At 37.5% G+C, this 22,577-nt stretch overlaps 1 protein-coding gene across 5 annotated transcripts in view; it reads left to right on the top strand.

Annotated features, from left to right (window-relative positions):
• Nucleotides 1–22,577, top strand: part of CACNA2D3 (calcium voltage-gated channel auxiliary subunit alpha2delta 3) — a 385,680-nt gene that overhangs the window by 61,358 nt on the left and 301,745 nt on the right. The window contains exon 1 of one of the 5 annotated variants that reach the window (XM_019008120.2): nucleotides 20,126–20,224. The exons of the other annotated variants lie outside the window; for them this stretch is intronic. Coding sequence (XP_018863665.1) covers nucleotides 20,213–20,224 — 12 coding nt within the window. The 5' untranslated portion in view covers nucleotides 20,126–20,212. Of the gene's footprint in view, nucleotides 1–20,125; nucleotides 20,225–22,577 lie in introns of those variants that run through there. 5 annotated transcript variants of the gene reach the window in all.

Here is a 22,577-nt window from a genome sequence, read left to right on the forward strand (position 1 = left end):
GCTTTATTGCTATTATGGTGTGTGATCTGTGATCACTTGAGTTTGATTTTATCTAGGTTATCAAATATAATACACCCTCAGTCACTTACAGTTTTGAGATTGTTTCTACATGTATTGATTTTTCAGCTTGTTTTATTAAATTGCAAGGAGAGTAAACTCCAAAGCTTGCTTGCTTGATAGATGTTTACAAGCTTAGTTTCTTGTAGGACAGAAATCTCAGTGATACAAAGAAGGAAAAGACAGTGAGAGTGCATGGTTTGCTTTTAGAGGTGAAAGGAGGGAGGGCAGAGTAGTGGGTAGGTAGGACCAGGCATCCTGAGGTGTGTTGCTGTTGCCCCACAAATGTAGATGGCAGCTGCTTATCTTCAGTCTGGACAGCTTCACCTGAGCCAGAAGTTTTCTGGGCAGAGAACATAATCCCCCTGATTGAATTTCAAGCAATGCTTTCCATTTCTGAATGGCAGAAATAAGTTTCCTTCTTAAAACTCTCTGAGATGCTCGATTTGGTGGCTCTTTTTTGCTCCACAGCTCGTTTGCTACCTCTCTTTTGTGTAAGGTTTTGTGCTGGTGTGTGTGTGGAGAAGTTGATGAACCCAGGGTTTTTTTTTTCAGTATTCTTTTAAAAACAAAATATTGTATAATTTTATGCCTAAACATTGATATGTACAGTTTTAACAAAAAACTGGCTATTTCTTCTTAATTAAAATCAAACAAAATTTAGAAGAAAAAAACCCTAGAACTTGCTTTTTTCTGAGTCTTAGCAGGCAAATGCATTTACCTTCGTTCTGATTTTTATACGAAAAAAAGTATTAAAAAGTACTAAAACATTAAAATTTCCATTTATTTGATGCTGTTTGGTATGTAAAAATTCTGTTATCATTTGTAGCTAGCGTTAATGTAACTACTGTTAGGAAAATATTTATGCAAACTTTCATGGGATAAATCACCCAATATTTTGTAGACTTAACGATTCTTTTTATTTGCTAATGCTTTGTATCTGTTCTATAGTGAAGGCTATGTATTTATCTGCTTAACATTATAAAAAAGAAAATATTACATGAACCTGAATTTGTGAGTGGTTGTTTTTTTTGTGTACTGCCCAAATCTTATTGATAATTTAAAGAAATAAAGATTCTCTATCCAAGTGCTTTTCCAGGTGTACCTTGGCTCTTTTTTCCCTTTGCAATGTAATTCCACAGCTGAAGTCTATTTTACACTTTGTTGCACAGTGGAAATTCACCCTTGCATAAAAAATTGCCTACTCGGAGTAGGTTGCTTTAAAAAAAATAAAGGAAGGAAGCAGCTACAAAGAAAAACAGCAGAATACTTCTGAGTGGGACAGAGGGAAGTTGTGGCTATTGACACCCTGGATCTGGTACAGTTATGAACCTGAGTGTATTATTGAAACTGAACCAAATGCTGCCTTTAAAACCAGAAATTTTTCTCCATTCCCAACAGACATATTTGAAGCAGCAAGTGCTCAGTATATAAATGCTTTGATTGGATTAGCAGATTTGAGGATTAAGTTTGTCTGTTTCAGGAATGGAAATCACTTTTTCTAAAAAACTTATATATCTGCATATGTATGCTAGTTTTCAGAAGTTCTCCTTTCTTCCCTTATTTATACTTTAATCTTGAATAAGATAAATGTAGGCACATATAACACATTGTATGATTAAGACTTGTGAGAAAAATTGATAAAAAGTCTGCTTTCATTCACTTGAGTCAATGGTGCTAAATCTGTCTCTCACAGGTACTGGGTATTCATCTGACATGGTCACAAAATACCCCCTGTCAGCTGACAATTGTCTGCCTAAAGCTTAGTCTATAAGTAGGAATTACTTTATTCCTCCTCCTGCCGCTTTTGGGGGGTAAAGCTGAAGTGACTTAATTTTGAAAATCTGGAGTGCTTGCTGAAAGCAATTGGGCATGTGAGGAGTGTAAAATGAAATGGACACTGGACTGTTCTGCTGGCATTTGCTCTGCCCACAGTAGGAGTTCTTCTTGCTCGCTGTTTTGTTCCAGGGCTTTGTCCTTGGGCTCTCTCTAAGATGGATTGTGGCCCTGGTGTGCTGCGGATCCCGGCTGGGAGAGCCGGGAGTTATCCCGTGAGCACCGTGCTGAGACCAGAGCCCTCAAAGGCATCACCACAGCTCCTGTGTGCCCAGAGCACTCGGCACACAGCCTCAGCCTTGTGCTAGAAAATCCCTGCTTGGCTTTCCTGAGTCAGAGCTAGTGCATGGTATAACCTGTCAGGGGCCAAGGAGCGGCGAGCAGCTGGAGCACAGCTGCAGGACGGAGCTGCTGGGCAGATGGGCCAGCTGTGTCACCTGGGTCACCACACACTGACCCAGGCTGAGGGCTCCTTGCCTTGTCTGACCCACCGAGACAGCAGGACAGAGCTGTCTTAGCTCTCCTGGCTCCACGAGAGCTCCCCAGCAGCTGCCAGGGCTGCCTTTGGCTGGGATGGGCCCGCACAGGTGGGACAGCCTGGGTAGAATGGCAATGCTCTGTGCCACAGAAGTATATCGAGATTTGATATGCTTTTATTTTCATCCTCCTGATTCAGTTTACCACTGACATTCCTGAATCTGATTGATTTATATGTGGATAGCTGAAGGTAATGCATAATACCTAATGTTCTGCTCTATGTAATTTGTAAATCTTTAATGGACTTAGTGTCAGACTTGAAAATAATAGTGAAACAGGTTCATGTGTGTGTATACACACACACACACACACACACGCACATATATATATATACTGCATTATGTGTCTGTAGTTTTCAAACCAGTTCAAAACTGTGACTTCACCATTTCTCCTGTTTTGTGGGAAAGCATAAAGATTTAGTACACAAAATGGACAATTTACACGGGAAGGATGAGGAAATACATAAAAAACTGTATGTGGAAATGAAACTGGTGGTTGTGGTTTGAAAAGGGGCCATCCTGCCTGTGTGTGGATTTGTTTCCAACAAGAGTTTCAGTGGTAGATTTATGGAGCAGGTAACCAAATTGTCATGGTAAAGTATAGTCACTCTGGATCTGGATCAATACTCCACAGGGTAAATACAGATGAATTTCTGTATAAAGATGACTGAAATTTCAAGCTAGAATTTAAAGATTCTGTATTTTTAGAGGTTTTTCAAGGAGAAATGGGTTTGGTGCACTTTCAGATTTGTAGCTCTCAAGCAAAATTGCAAGTGAGAGGACTGCAGCCTGTATAGCAATTGGAAATGCAGTATCAGCTCCTAAAAAAGGGCATGATTTTCACTAGATTTACAATTGTTGGATGAATTCTTAAAATAATAATAGAACTGATTTTTATGTTTTGATTAAATAGAACACAAGTCTGAAATAAATAGTTCAGTGAAGGTTTCTTAATGTATTATATTTTTAGATTAATAGGAATTGATGACAGCATTTAAGTCAAATTACTGTCCTCTGCTTATAGGATTTTATAGGAGACCTGTGTTTTGAAACCTCTCACCTTTTTCATAAACTGCAGTAAATAAAAACTTCAGATGGGGTCAATTGTATTTTAAAGGTTTAGCAAATAGAAGCAATATTAAGCATTCTCATTATCCCTCAGTGAAGTGCTATGGAATGCTGTTTGCTGCAGTACCCCTGCAGGTTTGGGGCTTCATGTAGATCACTCACAGCCTTTATTTGGTTGCAGAAGCATCCTCCTCTCTCTATTATATTGCATTTGGATTGTATACAAGTCTGATACTTGCTGATGCTTGAATTACAGATTATTATATTTCACACTACTTTAACTGTTGTGGACTTTTTATTTTGTGCTATCTACATAGGCTTTAAAGTGTAAAATCCTTTTCTAGCAACTGCTCCTCCTGTGATCACTGTTTGCACAAGTAGGAGCTGCACTGATGGCAGTTTGATCAAGTAGGTGAAGGAGGATTTGCAGGAATGTTTCATGTACTGTATGCAAATTTCTTTTGGTTTAAAATTATTTAGAACACTTGCATACAATGCATTGAGCCATTACCCTCAGATTTATGGGGGAAAAAAACCCTAAAAAAAGATTCATCCACTCCTACCTGAAGGTTTTTTTGGGCTAATTAAATGCCTTTTTTTCAGGTCCCTTCCCCTCTCCCCCCACATTAGCATTATGAAACAGGTTAGTAAAATCACGGTTTCTTTCTAGCTATTTTAATAACATTAACTTTACTTTGGTACCTCATTTTCACAGAGGTTTTTGCTGCAGTTAATAAAAGAATTTGATTTGTTAATATTGTGGCTTGATTTGGTAGACAACATGAATATTTTGTCCCTTTTTGGTTTGTTTATTACAACTTCCAAGAAACTGAATATGGACATTTTGTACTTCTGAATGGGGAATTGAAGGAGAAGCAAACAGTTTGTGTGGAACTCTCTGTATTATTTTTGGACTAGAGGAACCTGACATCCAAGAAAATTGCTTATGCAGTTAGATTTTGTTGTTTTTCCATTGGGGTAGATTACACACTCAGCTTTAGAACAAAAGAAATGATGATTTATGCTGTACATAATGGTCCAGAGGTAATGAGTGTGTCAGTGCATGCTTTGTGAAAAGGAAATTCAAGGAACCATAATGTATAGAATAAATAGTGACAACTGTGAATTACAGACCCATAAATCCACTGAGGAGTTCTGGGCATGACATAAACTCCAAATGCGAAGCTTGGGTGGTTTCTGGTGCTCCATCACTGGAGCTCAGAAGAATTAATTCCTGTTCAAGCTCCCTAATTCCAAATTCATGAGATTTTCTTTTCTTGTTCAACACATGAAACTTACCTTCTTTACCATTTTAAGCAGTGTGTCCCCACATCTTTCTATCAGGACACCTATTGTGCTCCCAGTATGTTCCCTCTTTCTTGCAATCTTATGGAAAGGAGCAATAACACCTTTCATTTTCAAACAACTGCAAACTGACATCTGAGCCGTACTTAGAATGGTTTTATTGTTGTCTTGTTTAAATGTCCAAAGCTGCTTATCAGTCAGGCTTAAAATCTATGACCTTGTGTTAGATAAAGGCTCTTAGCTCGATATGTGTATGCTTTTATGGAATTTAAAAAGAAAAAAAAGTGTGTTGTGCAGTTAGTTTCCTGTGGAGTTGTGCAGCTTTTAAATAAATAGTTGGAAAATGTTTTTTTATGCAGCTCATCTCTTAAGAGTTCTTTGGGAAAAATAAAAATAAGGGGATTTAAACAGAAATGTTTTCTTTTTAATTTTTAAGTTATATAAAGTACTTGTGATGCTTTATGATAAATATTTATCATAGGCTGAGAAGTGGTTAACTTTTTACAAGTTGAGTAACAGATTATGTACATAAGCATTTCATGGAAGATAATAAAGATTTTCTTATGTTCATTTCAATGTATCAGCTCTTCAGGATCACAGATATGCAGTGCTCTTGCTACATGAAGAATGTTGCTTCTTAGGCTGTGTATGTCTCTCTTGCATATGAATTATGAAAAGTACATTTTATTTAATCAGATTCAAGTTTTAATCAAAATTCTGTATTATTTCAATTTTTAAAACCTGTATACACACAGAGTGTATGTGCTGAAACTACAGTAATGTATTTAAAAAAAAAACAACTTGTATTTTTATATTAGATTTGAAGTTTGCTTGTGTTATTTTAACAATCAGTGTTAAAATAGCATAGCCTTTTATGCTATTTAGCCTTTGCCTTTTATGCAGATACAGTACAGATGACACAAATATTATTGCTGGCATTCTATTATTATTGATTCTTTTTTTACTGTAGTTCCTAGGATTTTTGGTGTTTGGGATCCCACAATGCAAACTGAGACTGATGCCAAGGCTTTGGAACAGAAACTTAGTCCTGAAGCAAATTATTCTTGGGGCTAAACTACTGGGGCCTTTCACAGATTTTTGTTTTCTTCCTGATTTTACAGAAAACAAGGTGAAGCTGACCATGGAAATATTATTATCTGTGTTTAATACCTTGAGAAGAGAAGCACCAAGTAATTAAGTGACTAATTCAAGGTTATGCAAAACTCTGTGACAAAGCTGGGACTTGAGCCCAGTTCTTTCAAGTCCAAGGTTAATATCTCAACCACCAGACCATTCTTCCTCTAAAAATGTAGCTTTCATTTTAATTCAAAATTTCACTTATGCTAATTTTACTGCAAAACCAAAACCCCTTAGACTTAAATTTTCTGTAGTTAATCTCAAGTAACAAGGGACTTAAAAGCTGCTTCTGCAAAGTCTGGCTATTATTAAGGCGTATTTGTTGGTAAAATAACTGATATTTGAAAACATGTTTAAGCTGAAATAGTAAGACATTTTATGCTTTCTTTGAGTTTTTCTTTCCCCTGCCACCTAATACTATAGATAATTTTATTATTACTATAACTGTTTCTGACAACTAGACAGATTATGTCTATCTCAGCAATATTTGAACTACAAAGCATAGTTGTTATATTTCTTATCACTCTCAAAATATATTTATAAAATAGAAGCTGAATTCTGAAGGAATTATTAATTATGTGACAGTTCAATGTTCTAAAATTTAAAGCTGCTGTAGAGGGACAATTGACATCACACTTGATTTATATTGTAGCTCTCACTTTAAAGAATTAAAAGTATAGTATTCAAGACAAAGAAATGAAGTATGAGTATGTGCTGCCTGTCTAGAAGATGTTTTATCATAGAGGAAAATGATTTCTTCTAATGCAACTTGTGAAACTCCATCTGGAATAATATGGGAATTGTTTTATAGTTCAGCCCTGAAAAAGGGTGACAAACCAGGACCAGTAAGTGGAAGAGCAATAAATAATTAGGAGTGTAATCATGGATGCTATAAATTATTGGGAAAGAAATGGAAAATTAAAGAAGTCTGAAGTACTGTATATCTAATGTGTGTGCTGCTTTAGGAAAGACGTGAGCCTTTTATTTGCAAAAATATTTTCAGGGAAACTCAATCTTCAGATGCAGCTTCAATGATCTGGTTTGTTAAGGTGACAACTGGGGTAGAAATAAATGTGATGATACTTTGGGATATTATTCATTCTATTCAGTTTCCTCCGTGCTTTATGGTAATACCTGGTCCTCTTAAACTAATTCAGAAGATTCCGTAAATATTTTACTGAATGAACAAATAATGCATTATAAAGGTTTATGGTTTAACAAGGATATTGAAGAATGATAACAATTTCAGCATCAAACTACTCCTGAAACACAAATTTAATTTGTTTTATGAATGAAGAAATGAAGACACAGAGAAGTTAAAATAATTCCATCAGACGCCTGCTGCAGTGCAGGGAAGACAGCTGCAGTGCTCAGGAGATTTGTGTTGTCTTCCCAATTGTCATTTAGCAAGTGCTTTGTTCTGACTCAGTGTACTGTGCAAAAGAGGAACTTTTTATCCTTTCTCCTGGTGCAGATATACAACCTTTAAACACACCTATACCCTCTTACACAGAAGGGAATATTGAATTTTTATGGAAAATATGCAAAAGTTAGGCTCCAATAGTCATGGAATTGTATATATTTTCTAAACCTATTGATACTTTCATATGCTGTTAACTGATAATATAGAATTTGGGTTATGGAAGAATTCCAAGGAAAGGCAGAGATGGCCAGCTGATTATGACCTTTACTCATTTGTTGTTATAAAATATGTGAAATGTTTCTGCTTGTTAGTGAAATTATTATCTAGGAACAAAGACTTTTTCTGGGCAGGATTATAGCCATTGCATGCTAATTAATGGAACAAAGGGATGAGGATTACAGAAGCAATAACAGTAAAATATCCAGGAACAGTTGCACTGGGACATTATCTTCCTGTCAGCTGTGCTGTTGTGTGCTTTGGCACGTCTCCTCTTGTCATCCCACAGTAACCAGAGACTTTCACGAGGGCCTCACAGAAACACGCCTCGTTCCATCCATGTGGCTTTTCTTTTCCACAAGAAATCCTACCCACTGGGTCAGCAGAACCAGATGGGGAGGACAAAATAATCTGATGCTGGCATTCTGAGTGAGATGTCAATGGTTCACCAAAAGGAATAGAGGATGGGTGATTTCTGTAACCACTAATTGTGAGAGAAATTGTTTAGGGTAAAGTGATTCACTCTTCAAAAAATACATGGTGGCAATTTGAGAATCCTCAGTCTGTTCTGGCATGAGATCCTAATGTAGAGAGAGATTTTCTCAGCTATCAGGGTCATCAAAGAGTTCTAAATCTGGTAACTGATAGTTAAGTTTTTACTGGAAAGCATGGCAGTATGATAAAAGGTTAGTTTGCTGAAGAATGTTTTCATTTCTAGTACTGAGTACAAGAGATCAGATATACTTAGTATGTTCTCTAGATATTCTGCATTTTCTTCAATTTCTACTCCGGTTTTTTATTTAGAAATATTGTCTTGTCAGGGCTTCTAGTGGTTCCTTTTAAAATTTATCCTATCCCTCACCTTGATGCCCCTAAACCCTGATTTTTAGATAGTTTAGATAGTTAAGCAAGTGGGTTCATTCACGATTTTTCTATTTGTTGTTTTGGGAAGAAGTTTCTGCCAACTACAAATCTCTTCTAAAGAAATCACAAAGCACTATTCATTTGAACCAAGAATATAAAAGGGCTAGGGGTGTGACTGAAATATTTTATGCCTATTTCTTGACTTTTTTTTCAAATGCAGTATTGACAGAAAAGCTGTAAAATTGACAGAAATCAAAGTAACATTCTTTAATGTAAATGCTGAAAAATTTTCTAATTTATTGCAATAAATGCTCCCTTTCACTGTTTCCTATAAAGGCATAATTTTATTTTTCTGACTTGCATGGGTGTACTGATGAAGTGATTGGCAGTATTTTTGTGGTTTGACTTTTCATCACCAGTTGGAACAGGAAAACTTTGAAGAATGATCCAGAAGCAAATTATGAGCAGTGCAGTTTTTTGTTTGTTTTGAAGGCTGGAAAACATTCCCTTATCAGCTAAGGCATCATTCAGCATCCATCTGATTAGGGTGTTCTAGACACTTCTAGAGAGGTATGACGGCACCATTAAAGCCAAAAAATAAAGCTAAGGAATCCACACAAGCTATGTGTTAGTGAAGTATTGCAGGCAGGCTTGGGCTGTTGTGAAATGATCTTTTCCATGTTCAGAGGAGCTTTAGGAGAATTTGGGTGTAGGTATCTGTCATGTTCCACTGTGGGAAACTGTGAGGAGTTATTTTAAAAATGGATGGTTGGAAATGAAATTCAGCCAAACGAGGCAAACATATCTGAGAACTGTTTGAGGGTAACGAAAATGAGAAGGAAAGGGGATTTCCCAAATGAAAGAGGGCTAGAAAAGAGAGAAAAGAAGGAAAGAAGAGAGGCAAGAGAGAGAAGACAGACAAAGGGCATTAGCAGCAGAGGCTGGGGAGCACCATCCGTGTCCCCAGGCAGGGCTGTCCCCGCTGCCGGCCTGCACACAGCACCCGGCCTGCCGGACACGAGGTGAGGCCGCTCGGGCCCGAGGGCAGCCAGCCTGGGCAGGGGCACGGTGAGGAACATGGCCATGGGCTGGCTTGGACACAGGTGCCTCAGGCAGGGACACAGAGATGGAGCAGGCAGGGCTCTGGTCAGGGACACAGGGAGCCAGGACAGACACGAGGACAAGCAGGAGCCAGCGAGGGCAGGAGAGCCAAAAGGGAGGCTGGTGCCAGGGCAAAACGCGTAGGATTCAAAAAGCCCCCCAAAAGACGAAAGCACAATGTCCAAAAGCTCCAAAAGCCCCAATCCAAAAGCCCACACTCAAAAAGTAAGTTCAAAAAAAGCTCCCAAGGCTTGTGGTACAGTTACTTTTTATGGCCCTGTTGCTTCCCAAAGTCTGTCTGCTGACAGGAGAACATTGGCCCAATGTTCCACTGCAGGCCATGGGAGGAGACCTTTGGCCATCGATTGCAGTCTGTCTCTGGAGGGCTCAGTGTCTTCAGTGTTCCCCTGCTGACTGCCTGTCCCATGGGAGACATGAACTGGCTGCCAGGCAAAGTCACCCCAGAGACAAAGTCTCCCTCCATCTAATCCTGGCTGCCCCCTGGCCATGGCACACGTGCAGCCCCTCCCCAGTAACCTCTGACAGCCAGGCTTGAGACAAATAAATTGGCTCCTCATGGCATGGAGGTTAGTTTGGGTGTAAGTACCAGAGGTGCTGCTCTGTTTGTGCAGGGCTGTGTGGGGATAAGCAATGTTCTGCCTGTGCTTTGGCAGCACACCAGAGACTGAGTGCAGCTGGAATGGGTCTGTTCCCCGTTTGTGCTGCCAGCTATCTGTGACCACAGCTCTGCAGTGATATCCCTGTCTCCTCATGCACCTCTCAGAGGTACCTGCACTGTCTCTGCAGGGTGTGTTAAAGCAGGAGGAGATGGGGTGCCTGCCTTGTTCACAATCTAATCAAACTGGCTCACCTGTCCTCCCACCGCAGCTGGGGGTGACGGGAGGTGTCTCCTTCAGCTGCAGACTAGGAACCTCCTGAAATCAGCAGCATGACTTGCATCTGAGGGCATTCGAGCCAGCCCAGAGGCTTAGGTGTCCTGTGGGTGCAGCTGCACATCTGTAAAGTTTTGCACCTTATTCCTGAAATAAAAATTCATAAGGTATCATGGTTTTGAAAACATGGTTGTGTTACTAAAAACAAATGGTTAAAAAGGGACTGTATTTTGAATGAATTAAAGGCAACCTTTTTTGGTTAATTCTTTAAAGGCACTGAAGATTAATCCTTATTTTGACACTGAAACAAAACTGTTCATTTGCTTGATGATGCCCAAAATGGGCAGTTGAATATATAGTTAGTCTGATTATGCTGTAGGATTTTCAGTAATCAAAACCCTTCCCAATTTTGATACTGTGATAGGAATACAAGCTTTCTCAGAGTCAGGAATTTCTATGCAAACATTGAAAGTAAATATAAAATAAATTAATAGCACTATATAACAGATTATGTGGTGATAGTACAAGTTAAAATTCTAGAGCAAGAAGAAATGCATGTAGCACATCCCATGATTAAAATGGTCCTTGTGAATTGTTTCCAGTCTGTGTTTAAAAAAAATTGAAGGTGGTGTTCTATTGAAGTCTTTAAAGATATCTTGCATCTTTTGCCAGTGGCTATTATGCATTCAGGCACCTCAGGAACAAAGAAATGACAGAGAAATGGATGGCCTGGGTTTAACTAAGTAGGTGATGGTACAGATGAGGCCTGATAAGCTTAACACTCCATCTCAGTGCTGCCACTGTGGTTTGCAAGGAGATTAGAACTGTCTGACTGTGAGGAGGGCAAGCTCCACAAATTCACTCATACATGGCAGTTCTGTAATGAGGTGATACTTCATTCCTTAAACTACTGAACTAGAACTGCACAAACAGATGTGTGCCTCTGGCAGTGCTGTGCAGGCGGCACAGGCTCTGCCCTGCCTCCAAATGCAAACACAATGTCCACTTGCCACAACTGTATTTTATTGGTGTACACTGTTCTTTGTATATTTGTAATAATAAGGGACAAATTATGTTGTTGTGGAAGAGGGAAAGTAAATTTAAGGGTGTTTATAATGCATGGTAGAGTATGAAGAGGATCTAAATAATTATTATGATTTTCAGTAGGTTAACATGGCAAGGTTTGGTGTTGGAAATTGAGAGTACCTTTCCCTTGGTTATTTGCATTATGTTGTTTCACAGCAAAACTTCCAGAAAGCTCACAAGATGGAGATGTGGTCTCACTTTGAGTGTTTTACAGGGTGAAAAGCCCAAGGTCAGCTCAGACTCAGAACTCAGCTTTTCTGTGATTGGGGGCAGCAGTTTTGCAGAACCAGGGAAGGATGTGAAATGACCACTGAGACCCTAATTCACTTAGAGTTATCTTTATGTGCTGACTTGTTCTGCCTGCTTTAATAGCACCACTTGTGATTTTAACTTCAGTATATGTTAATTACTCTGCTGCTTAGAGGACTGAATGCAGTTCACCAAGGTCATTGCTTTGTGGTGTGCACTGAGGAATTTATCAATAGGTCGCCTTGCAGTGATGACCAGTGATTGTGGTGCCTTTGTTTGATTGTCTGAGGTTTAGTGAAATTGTGTATTTTTATTAAGCAATGAAATAGCAGCAATCTGCTGATGGCAGTTTTCTGAACATTGTCATGAAGAATATATTTTAAAAATGGAAACTTTAATTTCCATGTCTGTGAAAATGCACTGTTAATTATAGCATCCTAGGGTTTACTTTATACAAAAATAGTACTTAGAAGAACTTTAACACAATGAATATAAAAATTATGCTCTTTAGAAAGCAGCAGCACTCTCTTTCAAACCAGAGAACCAGTAACTTTATTTCCTCTCCTGGAAGCTTGGTGGCCCAGAGACAGTCCACCAGATTAACAAGACCTCCAAATATTTTTTTTTCCTAAGAAGGGGACATCACTATTAAACACTGATCACTTAAACCTTGTCTTTTTTTTTTTCAATTGCAAGGAAAGGGCATTATTTAATTAACAGTGGAGCTGAATTAAAAAAAAAACTAAGCTGCAGCATAAGCAAATGTAGTTTTCAGTGATAAGGCTTTCTATTATATGGGGTATTGAACCACACAAGGCTTAAAACATTTCTATAGGCACATTCACTAGGAGAGTATTTGCACTGCAGAAACATGATTTTAGGCATTGGTCATTTATACTAATGAACAACCCAACCAGAGCAAGATCTCTTATTTAAGAAACAAACTTCCAAATTGCAGTACTTGAAAATATCAGCTGGTGCATGCATATGCTCCCAAAGACACAAGCTGTTTTCTGTATGTGCAAATAAAGTAGTATTTTTTTAAGTGCTCTAAACATATGAACAGAAAGGATACAGTAAGGAGATAACAATATGTGTTCATTTTATAATTAACAATTTTTATGTGATTATCTTTTTCTTCTACTTCCTTCCTCTCATGTGTGAAGACAGCAAAAGTAAATTAATTACCATTACCCTGAAGGAGAGCACACTGTATTCTTTACAACTTCATAGTATTGATTTGGCTGTTATTCATGGCTTCTATTCTCTGCTATGCAGATTGATGCATCTTTAATTCATAGATACATTATCATTAATGGTGGTTTATTGACCAAGCAAAACAAAGCTGTTGTTGGGTTCTTTCTAGTGCCAAAGCACTGGACTTTTCTGATAAATGTATTAGTTTGTGCAGTTTATTACAGACTCTGCAGTTAGATGGTTTATTTCTATACACTAGGGTGATGATCTGGTGTGGTGCTATAGGTAATATGCATTTTTTTGTGAGATGAACTCTGTTAGTAATGTAATGAATTCCTAACTTACAAAAAACCCTTTCTGGTCCTTTGGAGAATCAGAAAAAAGCTGAATGAGCATCTCCATGTTTGTGTATGTATTTTGCAGCTAACTGAACATAGCAAACTCTCTAAGTAATACAAAAAAAGAATGTGCCCTGCAATTTAACTTGAAATAGGTTGGGTTCAGATTTAATTTGGGCAAATTTCTTTAAAGTTTTCAAAAACAACATTAAACTGATGGTTTGTTGCAATGCTTCCAATCTGATCAGATACTGACATGTGGGATACACAAAAATAAATCTACTCTAGCTTGGTAGCCAACTTATTTTGTTGTTAAGTTTTGTGGGATTTTTGAGAGAGGAAAAAAATACAGGTTTGTAATACAAGCATGAGATTATACAAATTTCTGGGAGAGGGTCTGAATCTGGTTAATTTTTGATGATAGGTTTTGATGAAGGTGATATCATTAGGCAGCTATGTAAACTTAATAAAAATGTTTTGAGTTTTCAGTTTTGGAGGAAATAAAGGTAGATCTCTATTGGGGCTGCTGCAACATTTGAAATTGCTCAGTGTTTATTTACTCTTTGCAGTGATGTTTGAGCATACCTATGTGTGGGTACAATATGGTACCAAGTTTATTATTGTCTAGATTATTCATCCAATTTTCATAAAAACCCAAAACAAAACTAAACAAACCCACAAAAAGAACCCCACAAAAAACCACAACCAACAAACCAAGCAAAAAACACCCTAAAACAAAACAAAACAAAACAAAAACCCCACAAAAAACCCAAACCAAAAACCAACAAAAACCCACAAACAAACAAACAAACAAACAACCCAACAAAGAAAGAGCTACAAACAGAACTCTGGCTGGGATTTTGATGCTCAGGACTTTTCTTTAACGAAGTTTCAAGTGTCATTTTTAAAAGTGTGAGAGAGGAAAAAACCCTGTTGGGGAGAAAAACATATTGAGAGCCAGCATGCCAAATGCCAGTCTAAGACACTCATAGCCAAATGGTCCAAAGAGAAAAGGATCTGCACATCTTCTGCTGTGCAGGGCATTAGTTTCTATCATAGTACAGCCTTTCAAAGGCAGTTATTAAACATTGGATTAAGGGTGGTTTGGCAGTTGAACTTTGACCCTTTGTTTGTCCTTGTCTGTTCACCAGTTTGTTTTAGGAAGCTTTGAAGGAAATCACGATGGAGGAATGCTCTCCAGAGGGTACAGAAAGGCTGGCCATCCTCTACTCTTTCTTGTGAAGTTTTCTAAGTGACTGGGAATCACATATGGAAGTGAAAAGCATTAGCTTGTGTGGCAAAACCACAAATATGTTTTCACACTTCCAGGCAGTGCCAAACGCTATAGTTAGGTTTCCAAAGTTTTATTTTTTTTTATTTTTTTTTTAATGGGTAATTTGCTGAATTCTTCTCAAGACATCTGCACTCAGACCACATGCAGGTGGTCTGATTTTCAGAGATGCTGAGACTAGACTGACGTTACTGGCTTTGATGTGACTAAGGGGAGTTCAGATTTCTGAAAACATTATAATTTTGAATGTTCAGTGGTGACATGAAGAATTGGGAGCCTAATTTAGGTGCCCAAATTCAAGTATTCAGATGTTATGCTTTTTCTTGTTATTACAAGTCCCCTTTGATCTGCAGTGTTCTGACACTCATCTGGAACCCTAAATCGATATAAATTCTTTTATCAGGTGCGTACAGAAAAGCGCAGTGATGAGCCAGAGCAGAAAGGATCAATGCCATGTCCTTCAGAGTGACAAACAATGAAATATAAAGCTCATTGAAGAGTTAATGAGTTAACTCTAAGAGTTAAACACAAAGGTTTAGAGGTATCCGAGCAGACAAATGTTCATGATAGAGAACATTGCAAAACATAATTTGTGTCCTGAGGAGACTGTGTTTCTTTTTCTGAGGAACAAAACCCATTAGTGATTCTTAAAAGCAGTGCTTTTGGACCTTCTCAAAAGGCATGGATATTGCTAAGCAAAGGTTTGTCTTGGAACACATTTCTTTTTTTCTTTTTTTTTTTTTTCCAGCATACATTCCACTTTATTTCAAGTTTTCTTGGCTGCTCATTTTATTTTATTGCTCATTTAGGGGCAACCATGAAGGATGGAAAGACAATTGTGTAATTTTTCTTAGATGGAAAATAAGTGTTGTCTAATAAAGTCTATAGAAATAGCAAAACCCAGTACAAGAGCTGGGTATAAGGCAGGCATAGGTCAAGGGGGAACAATAATGAGAGAAGGAGACATTCAGTGATAAGAGGAGTGTAAAGACAAAAAAAACCAACATTACCAGGATGTCTGATTTTAAAATTAGTTTGTGGCTGTATCCTGTGACCTTACAGCACAAAGTAAGCTGTCTCTTTTGGCTGTTCTTGTTTCCAGCAACCATAGAGGCTTTTGGAGAAGACTACTGTAGCTTTGAGTACAAAAGAAAATGTTGTAGTATCTTATCCCTGCTGAGAACTGGTGATAGCAGTGAGTTGTCAGGTTCCTTCCTTCTGAATCTTCAGTGGCTTAGAATAAGTGTCCAGGGCAAAAAGATTGCATTCTCAGATTGCTTCAGTGTTTTGGAAGGAGCGGATTAGTTGTACATGCTTTTAATATACTTACTTTCACCTGAAAGTACAGTGAAGGCTTTACCTTGGATGAACATGCCCTCTGGATCATGTTTAATTCTGCAGATTTATACTGATAGGTGTTCTGTTCCTCATGTAAAGCAGTTCATATGAAATACTGTTAGTGAGTTTTCAAGAGTATTGAGAACAGCCTTATGGAAAAAGGAGTCTCCAGGGCAGTTCCAGAACGTTCTTTTTCAGTTTAAATGAGGGCTTTATGTTCTTTTCTAAAATAGAAGCAAAAGTGTGGGTAATTGTATAGACAGTTTCTGTGAAATATATTTCCAAAGCAGCTTTTAATAGCCTTTGTTAACTGGCTTTTGAAACATCCTTGCCCGCCTGTGGAGATGTTTCAGGTGTCTGAAAGAATTTGCAAGACAATAGTTTGCTTTTTCAGCTGTTTTCAATTGTGATTAAACTCATATTCAGGAAAGCTGGTGAGGTGACCCTCCTGCAAAAGGAGTCCCAAGTGCCCTCGGCCTCTGCCATGGGGCTCTGGAGGCAGCAGCCAGGCTAACCTTCCCAAACATTGGTTACTCTGCTTAGCACTGACCAAAGCAACTCTGTTAAAGGGAGAGGTGGCAGTGTATTTCCAATTTCTGTTTGCTTGGAATTAGATTGCCTAACTAGTTATTTGGATCACCCTTTTGTGGTGATTTTTTTTTTGTTAGCTACTTTGAGTTAAAATTAAAATACCTAATTAATCTCAGAGAGCAAGCATTTGTACCTCCTGGAGTGTACTTCTTTATATTTTTTATTTATTAGCTGTTATAATTTATGCATTACCAATGTGAATGCTTTTCTAAAATTGTATTTGTGATGAGAAATACTCTGTGGTAGAGCAGCTTTTATCTTCTGCACTAGCTCAGCTGTTTTAACCAGGCTTGTATTGAGGACTCTTCCAATTTATGCTGTTTACATTCTGGGTTATTTAGATGCTATATATGTTTATATATAGATAGATATAAACATATCTAGTTGTGAAAGGTTCAAGGAGACACCTTATGTGGCATTTCACATGGGGCAGAGGAATATTGCTGAATCAGGAGTTGGGTTGTTTGGTTTTGATGATCATTCAGCTTAATGTTTTAGTGGATTTGATTTAGTAGAATTAACATATATAGCCATGAGGTAAAAATAGGTCAGAAGTAAATATCTTTGTAAAGATTAAATATGCTGGGGGTATAGTGCCCTTGCAGTGATTTTAATGTGTAAATTATTTTGCAAGGAAAGCAGTAACTATCCTTGTCAAGTCTGCTGATGTTAACAAATTTCCCAGGACAGCTGATCTTTGGCTACAATATACCAGGTACAGTGTTGAGTAGTTAATCACAGTAAAATAGTATGCAAAAAATATTTCAATATTATGTTTTTAAAGTGTATTTTGTGAAGTAATCACACTGGGCTTTGAGGTGACAGGAATTCCTCAGACACCAGTGTGTGCAAGAGTCAAGTGAGACAGGCTAATCCAGAGCTCCTAGGAGCTGTTTGATGAAGTGAGTGAGAATTTCTCTGCAGAAAATGAGTGTGCCATCACAGTGGGCATTGCTGATGGATTTCATCAACACAAAGAGGGTCAGGAAAGGTTAATAGGAGTGTGTAATGTGGTGTAACACAAACTCTCAATTACTAAGGAGTTCTGTAATGTCAAGGTGAGGAGAAGTGTGCTGTTGTGACTCATCTTGCCATGCAGATCAAGAGTTAGTTATCTCAGTTGTCTGTGGTTTATTGAGCAGGGCACTGGAAGAATAAACCAAGAGAACTTGTTCTCATTGTGGTTCTGAACTGTTGTGTGACATTGGGCACATGAATTTAAGGATAGCCCAATATCCTCTTCCACATGAAGATTTTGATAGATATATGCTTTATAAAGTCTTTGAACATAAAGTGGATGAAAAACTTGATACCAACTCTAAACTAAAATAACTTCATTCAACAACAACAAAATAAAAATGCCACAGTTGTTTATTTTGTTAAAGTTGCTCCCCTGAATGGATACATTTTGGAGTCAGGAGGACCAGACAGCAGCATAACAGTGGCACTCTAACAAAACCACCCCACCATGGGGTCAGTGTGATAAGGGGAAAAGACAAATCTTGTAGGAATAAGAGATTCACAGATGAGTCTATCGGAGGCGTGCACCATCTGTATTTGATATCTCTGCTGTGCCTGTGCCATCTGAGTACCCTTCTGCTCAGTGGAAAAGCTCCCACTCACCGGCACATGTGATGCTGGAGAGGTTTCTTATTTGGCTTCAGTCAGGTTTATTCCAGCAGTGCATACATGGTTAGTGACCCCTCAGCTCTAATGAGGCATTCAGAGGCTGTGCTGGATAATTTTAAATCTTTGCTGGGAATTGCTTTACCATCTCCCACATGCAGAAGGGACGTGTGCTGTACTGCAAAGCCACGTAAGCTTTGACCAGTCACTGCTTTTGTACCATCGATTTGAACATGGATATTGTCTTATAAAATGCTGTGATAGACTTTCCAGGTGAAGAGTAATTGATATTTGTTTTGATTCAAAAACCCAAAGCCATGTTGTGCTATAGTCCCTGCTATGTGCATAGCTTTTTAAATTTCAACAGAACTGTTAATGGGGTAAGGCAGCAACTAATGAGATATTTTGAGTTTGCTCCATGTATATGGCAGGTTTTGGGTTTTATGATTTAAAAAGCCCACAAAACCAAAACCTACATAAAGTGCAAAGAGGAAGAGGTATTTTTTTAAACACTCTGAATAAATTACATTTAAAAAAAATTGTGCAGTTGTGCTAAAAAAAAGTACATGTAAAAAATCATTATATGGTGCAGTAGTAAGCTGATGGGACTCAGTTTCTTCATGAAGGAAAAGACAATTCTTTATTCACATAACTCATTTTTATACAGTTTTCAAAGACTTTGTGTTTAACTCTAATTGGATAGTAGTTTTCTTGGCATTCAATTTATTGGTTAGTAAATGGTATTTCACATGTCCATCAAGTTTCTCTATTCTTGGATTGTTTACATATCTTCTTCACTGATTCTTGTGGGTTTAATTTTTTTGTTTTTGCAGGTGCAAACTTATTTTCCTCACAAGAATAACTCATTGTGCTGACTGACTTTAATTTTTACTATTTTTTCTCATGGGAACAAACAGATTAGCTGTTAGCTGCACCTAGCCAAATTAGCAGGCCTAAGCCATGATATTATAATGCCTTTCATTTACAAGATTTTTGCCTATATGTAGCAGTTATACATTAAGAGAAGCAAAGAAAAATGAAGGGGCTTAATGTTAGATTTCCATGAAGAATAAATTATTGAAAGAAAAAAAGAATTTCTTTATGCATAGAAAAGTAGTTTATTATCAACCTTCTGATCCCTACAATTTAAAAGAACTTGACATAAAAATTCTAGGCTACTTCAGTTAGGAAAGTCAACTTGAGTGATAAATTAATGTGTTTAGGGGTAAAGAATATGGTCAGAACTGTGGCATAACTTTTGACTCGGTCACTAAAGAAACTGCTTTAAGAGCTGCAAATTGTACCAGCTGCGAGCTTTTTTGCAGCCTTTCAGTCTCATTAATTATATCTGATTGTTGGGGCATCTCAAGTATAGAATCAAAATAATTCTAATCAGTTTATTAACTCCTGTGGCCCTTCAGTCCAGCACTGAAGGGAGTCACTGTTAGGAGCTGCATGGCAGAGGAAGTGAAACGAGTCTAAACAGTTCAACCACTGCACAGCACAGCCTTCCTACTGGGCCAGAGATATTAATTGAAATCAAAGGTTGATGATTTAATCAAAAGTGTATGTTTCTGTAATCTCACTTTACATTCACAATGTTGAGGCTTGAACATCTGAAAGTGGTTTTTTGAAAATGGCATGGAGTAAACACACATTTAATTTTTTCATGGAAACAATGGATAGATTGGATATTTGATCTGCCATATGCATGCTGGTTCTGCTTTTTCATTATAAAACATAAAATGTATATATGCACATATAGTTTTAGCATGCCTCTGACAAAATCTCTCAACCAGCAACATTTGAAATGTGTGCAATAGAGCTATGAATGCACCTCGGAGGCAAATAACCGTTCCAAATACGCAACACAGAGAGATGACTTTTAAAGTATTATTACAAGATTCCTGTTGAATTCCTTTCTTTAATCAGGATGGTAGTGGTATTTACTGGCTCTGAAAATCCCAGGGAGTGGGAAGAATTTTCATCATAAATGAGTGTAGTGTTCTGCAGATGTACAGAGCAACCAGAGCCCTTTTGAAAGCCTGAGACTGAGGACGATGTGCACACGTGTAAGTAACTTGAAATATTTTTGTATACAGCACTAAGGTGAATATCTTGATTTTGATAAGACTTGATAGAAGTAGATACAAATAGGAACACAAAGATCATGTTTCTCTTTAGAGTAAAAACAAAGAGAAAAAAATTCTTCCTGTAGCCAACAGTCTTGCTTCGAGAGTGGACTTCTTTTCCTGCCTTGTTCGCTCAAACTCTGTGGGTTTTGGTGTGGTTTGGCTTTGTTTTGCTTTTGTTTGTTTGGGGGGTTCTCTGGGTTTCTTTTGCTAGCACTTTTTGGTTTGTGTGTGTTTGTGTTGTTATTTCAGTGCCAAATATTTAGATTGCATTAAACACTTCTGATCTGAGTTTTGTGCAGATTGCTTTTTGGTTTCTTATTTCTAGATGATCATTTACCAAGAAAAAAACCCCACACCTAAACCAGTGGAAAACATAAAAGCATTAAGGGTTCTGACAGTGAAATACTGTCTGTCTTCCCCCAGTGCTTATGTGAAATGATCTGGCAAAACAGATACTGAAGAAATAATGTATTTTTTGTGGGCTTTCTCAAATGATAAATGTTCTTGTCTCTCTAGAGAATTTTTTACCAAATGCTGATTTTTGCAAGCAGACAGAATCAGCATTTCAAGTGTTTTTTTTTATAATGCAGCAAATCAGAAGTTGTATCTGCTTCATCATCTAGACAATTGGAAATTCAATTATCAGAAGAAATTTCCAACTATGACTCTAATATTTCATACTCTTTTTTAAGCAAGTAAATTGTTTACAGCAAAGTTAGAGCTGTTTTCTCTCCTTTTAATAACAAGACACATGAATTATTGCCTATGTTACAAATGATGAGAATTATCAGTATCTCTTAATGAAGTAAAATTAGGAAATATTAAAAAAACCTAAGGGTTGAATTTTTTTATTTAATAAAACAAAATAACAGCTTTAACATCAGCTTCATTATTGTTACAGGGAAGGGAAATGGCAATTTAAGGCATTGCTTGTATGAGCACCTTCACAGTAGCAGTACAACAAAGCAGTTTGCAACTCTTGCGAGAACCTGGCCCAAAAGCTGTTTTTTTCACCACTCATTTTGGTTAACTGGAACAATAGTGTCATGCTGCTTTCTCAAGATGACATCAAAATAAAATATATTCATTTAAAAACAAATTCAAATTTATTTCAAAGAGACTATGTCTTTGCTGTTTTAATTTATTGAAACTAAATCCAAATTTAATATGTAAAAATTTCGTGGCGGGGAAAGGATGCAAGTCTGGAGGTCAGACAGCCTTTGCAGTGAAAGGAAGAGAATGCAGTATTAATGATTGCCTTTGTTGTGGTTTTATTGTGGTTTTGTGTTGTGTCAGTATCCTGTGTGGTTCAGGTTTCTTGCATTGAGAGGTGTTACAAAATCAGGTTCTTTAGAGATGGAATTGAAATCCCCAGCATCCTGCAGAGTGAGAGCAGGGCACAGACACACCCAGTCAGGCTTGCACCTCTCCCCTCCAGGCACCAGGAGAGCAAAAACAGCTGGAAGTTTTTTCCAACCACATAATTTTCCTGTTTTGGAAACTTCCAATGATGGCTGAAAAAATGAGAGAAGTACTTTTTTATGACAATGGAATGCCAAATATAAAATACATATTACATAAACCTCTTCATTGCCAGGGTCTTGCAGGCTGAGCTCTCCTAGTTTTGTTGCAAATGTTCTTGAAGTTTTCCAGCAAGTGAGTAGACTTGCACCATGCAAGATGTGGGGTCTTTTCAAATGGATCTGAAATAATATCTTCTGTTTATTCCAATGTATTCTTTTGTGTTGGAACTTTGGCATTTGATTTATGAAGAAATGTGTTTATTTACTATAAACTAGCATAATTATAAGATCATAAATTATGAGATAAGAAATCATTTACATCTATTTTGAGTGCAAGATATTTTTAGCTTTCAAAAGCACCAGTTACTCAACATTGAGAAGTGTGGCTTTTTAATATGCTTTCACAAGAGCCTAATAGACCACGTGGTAGGATTCTGCGTGCCTAGAAAATGTGGATTTCAACAGCACCATTCAGTTTTCAGGCAAACACAGTGAATAATTGCCTGGCTTTCTTCACTCGATGGCAAAGCTTAAATCAATAAATCTGATGACCTGAAAGCTGTCTCTTCAAGTGATGCATTTTAGAATACTTTCTAAAAACTCAAAGGTCAAGTCTAAAGGAAATATTTTTATCAAGAGGTGATATGTTGAACATGATCTGGGCAGCTGGAAATAAGTGATTCAAATTTGTACTTGATTTGTTTTAAATTCTCCAAAGCTTCAAATCCTGTGGGATGTGGACAGACATTGTCATCATTAATTAACTT

Source organism: Parus major, chromosome 12 (assembly GCF_001522545.3).
Source record: "Parus major isolate Abel chromosome 12, Parus_major1.1, whole genome shotgun sequence".
Classification (NCBI taxonomy): Eukaryota; Metazoa; Chordata; class Aves; order Passeriformes; family Paridae; genus Parus; species Parus major.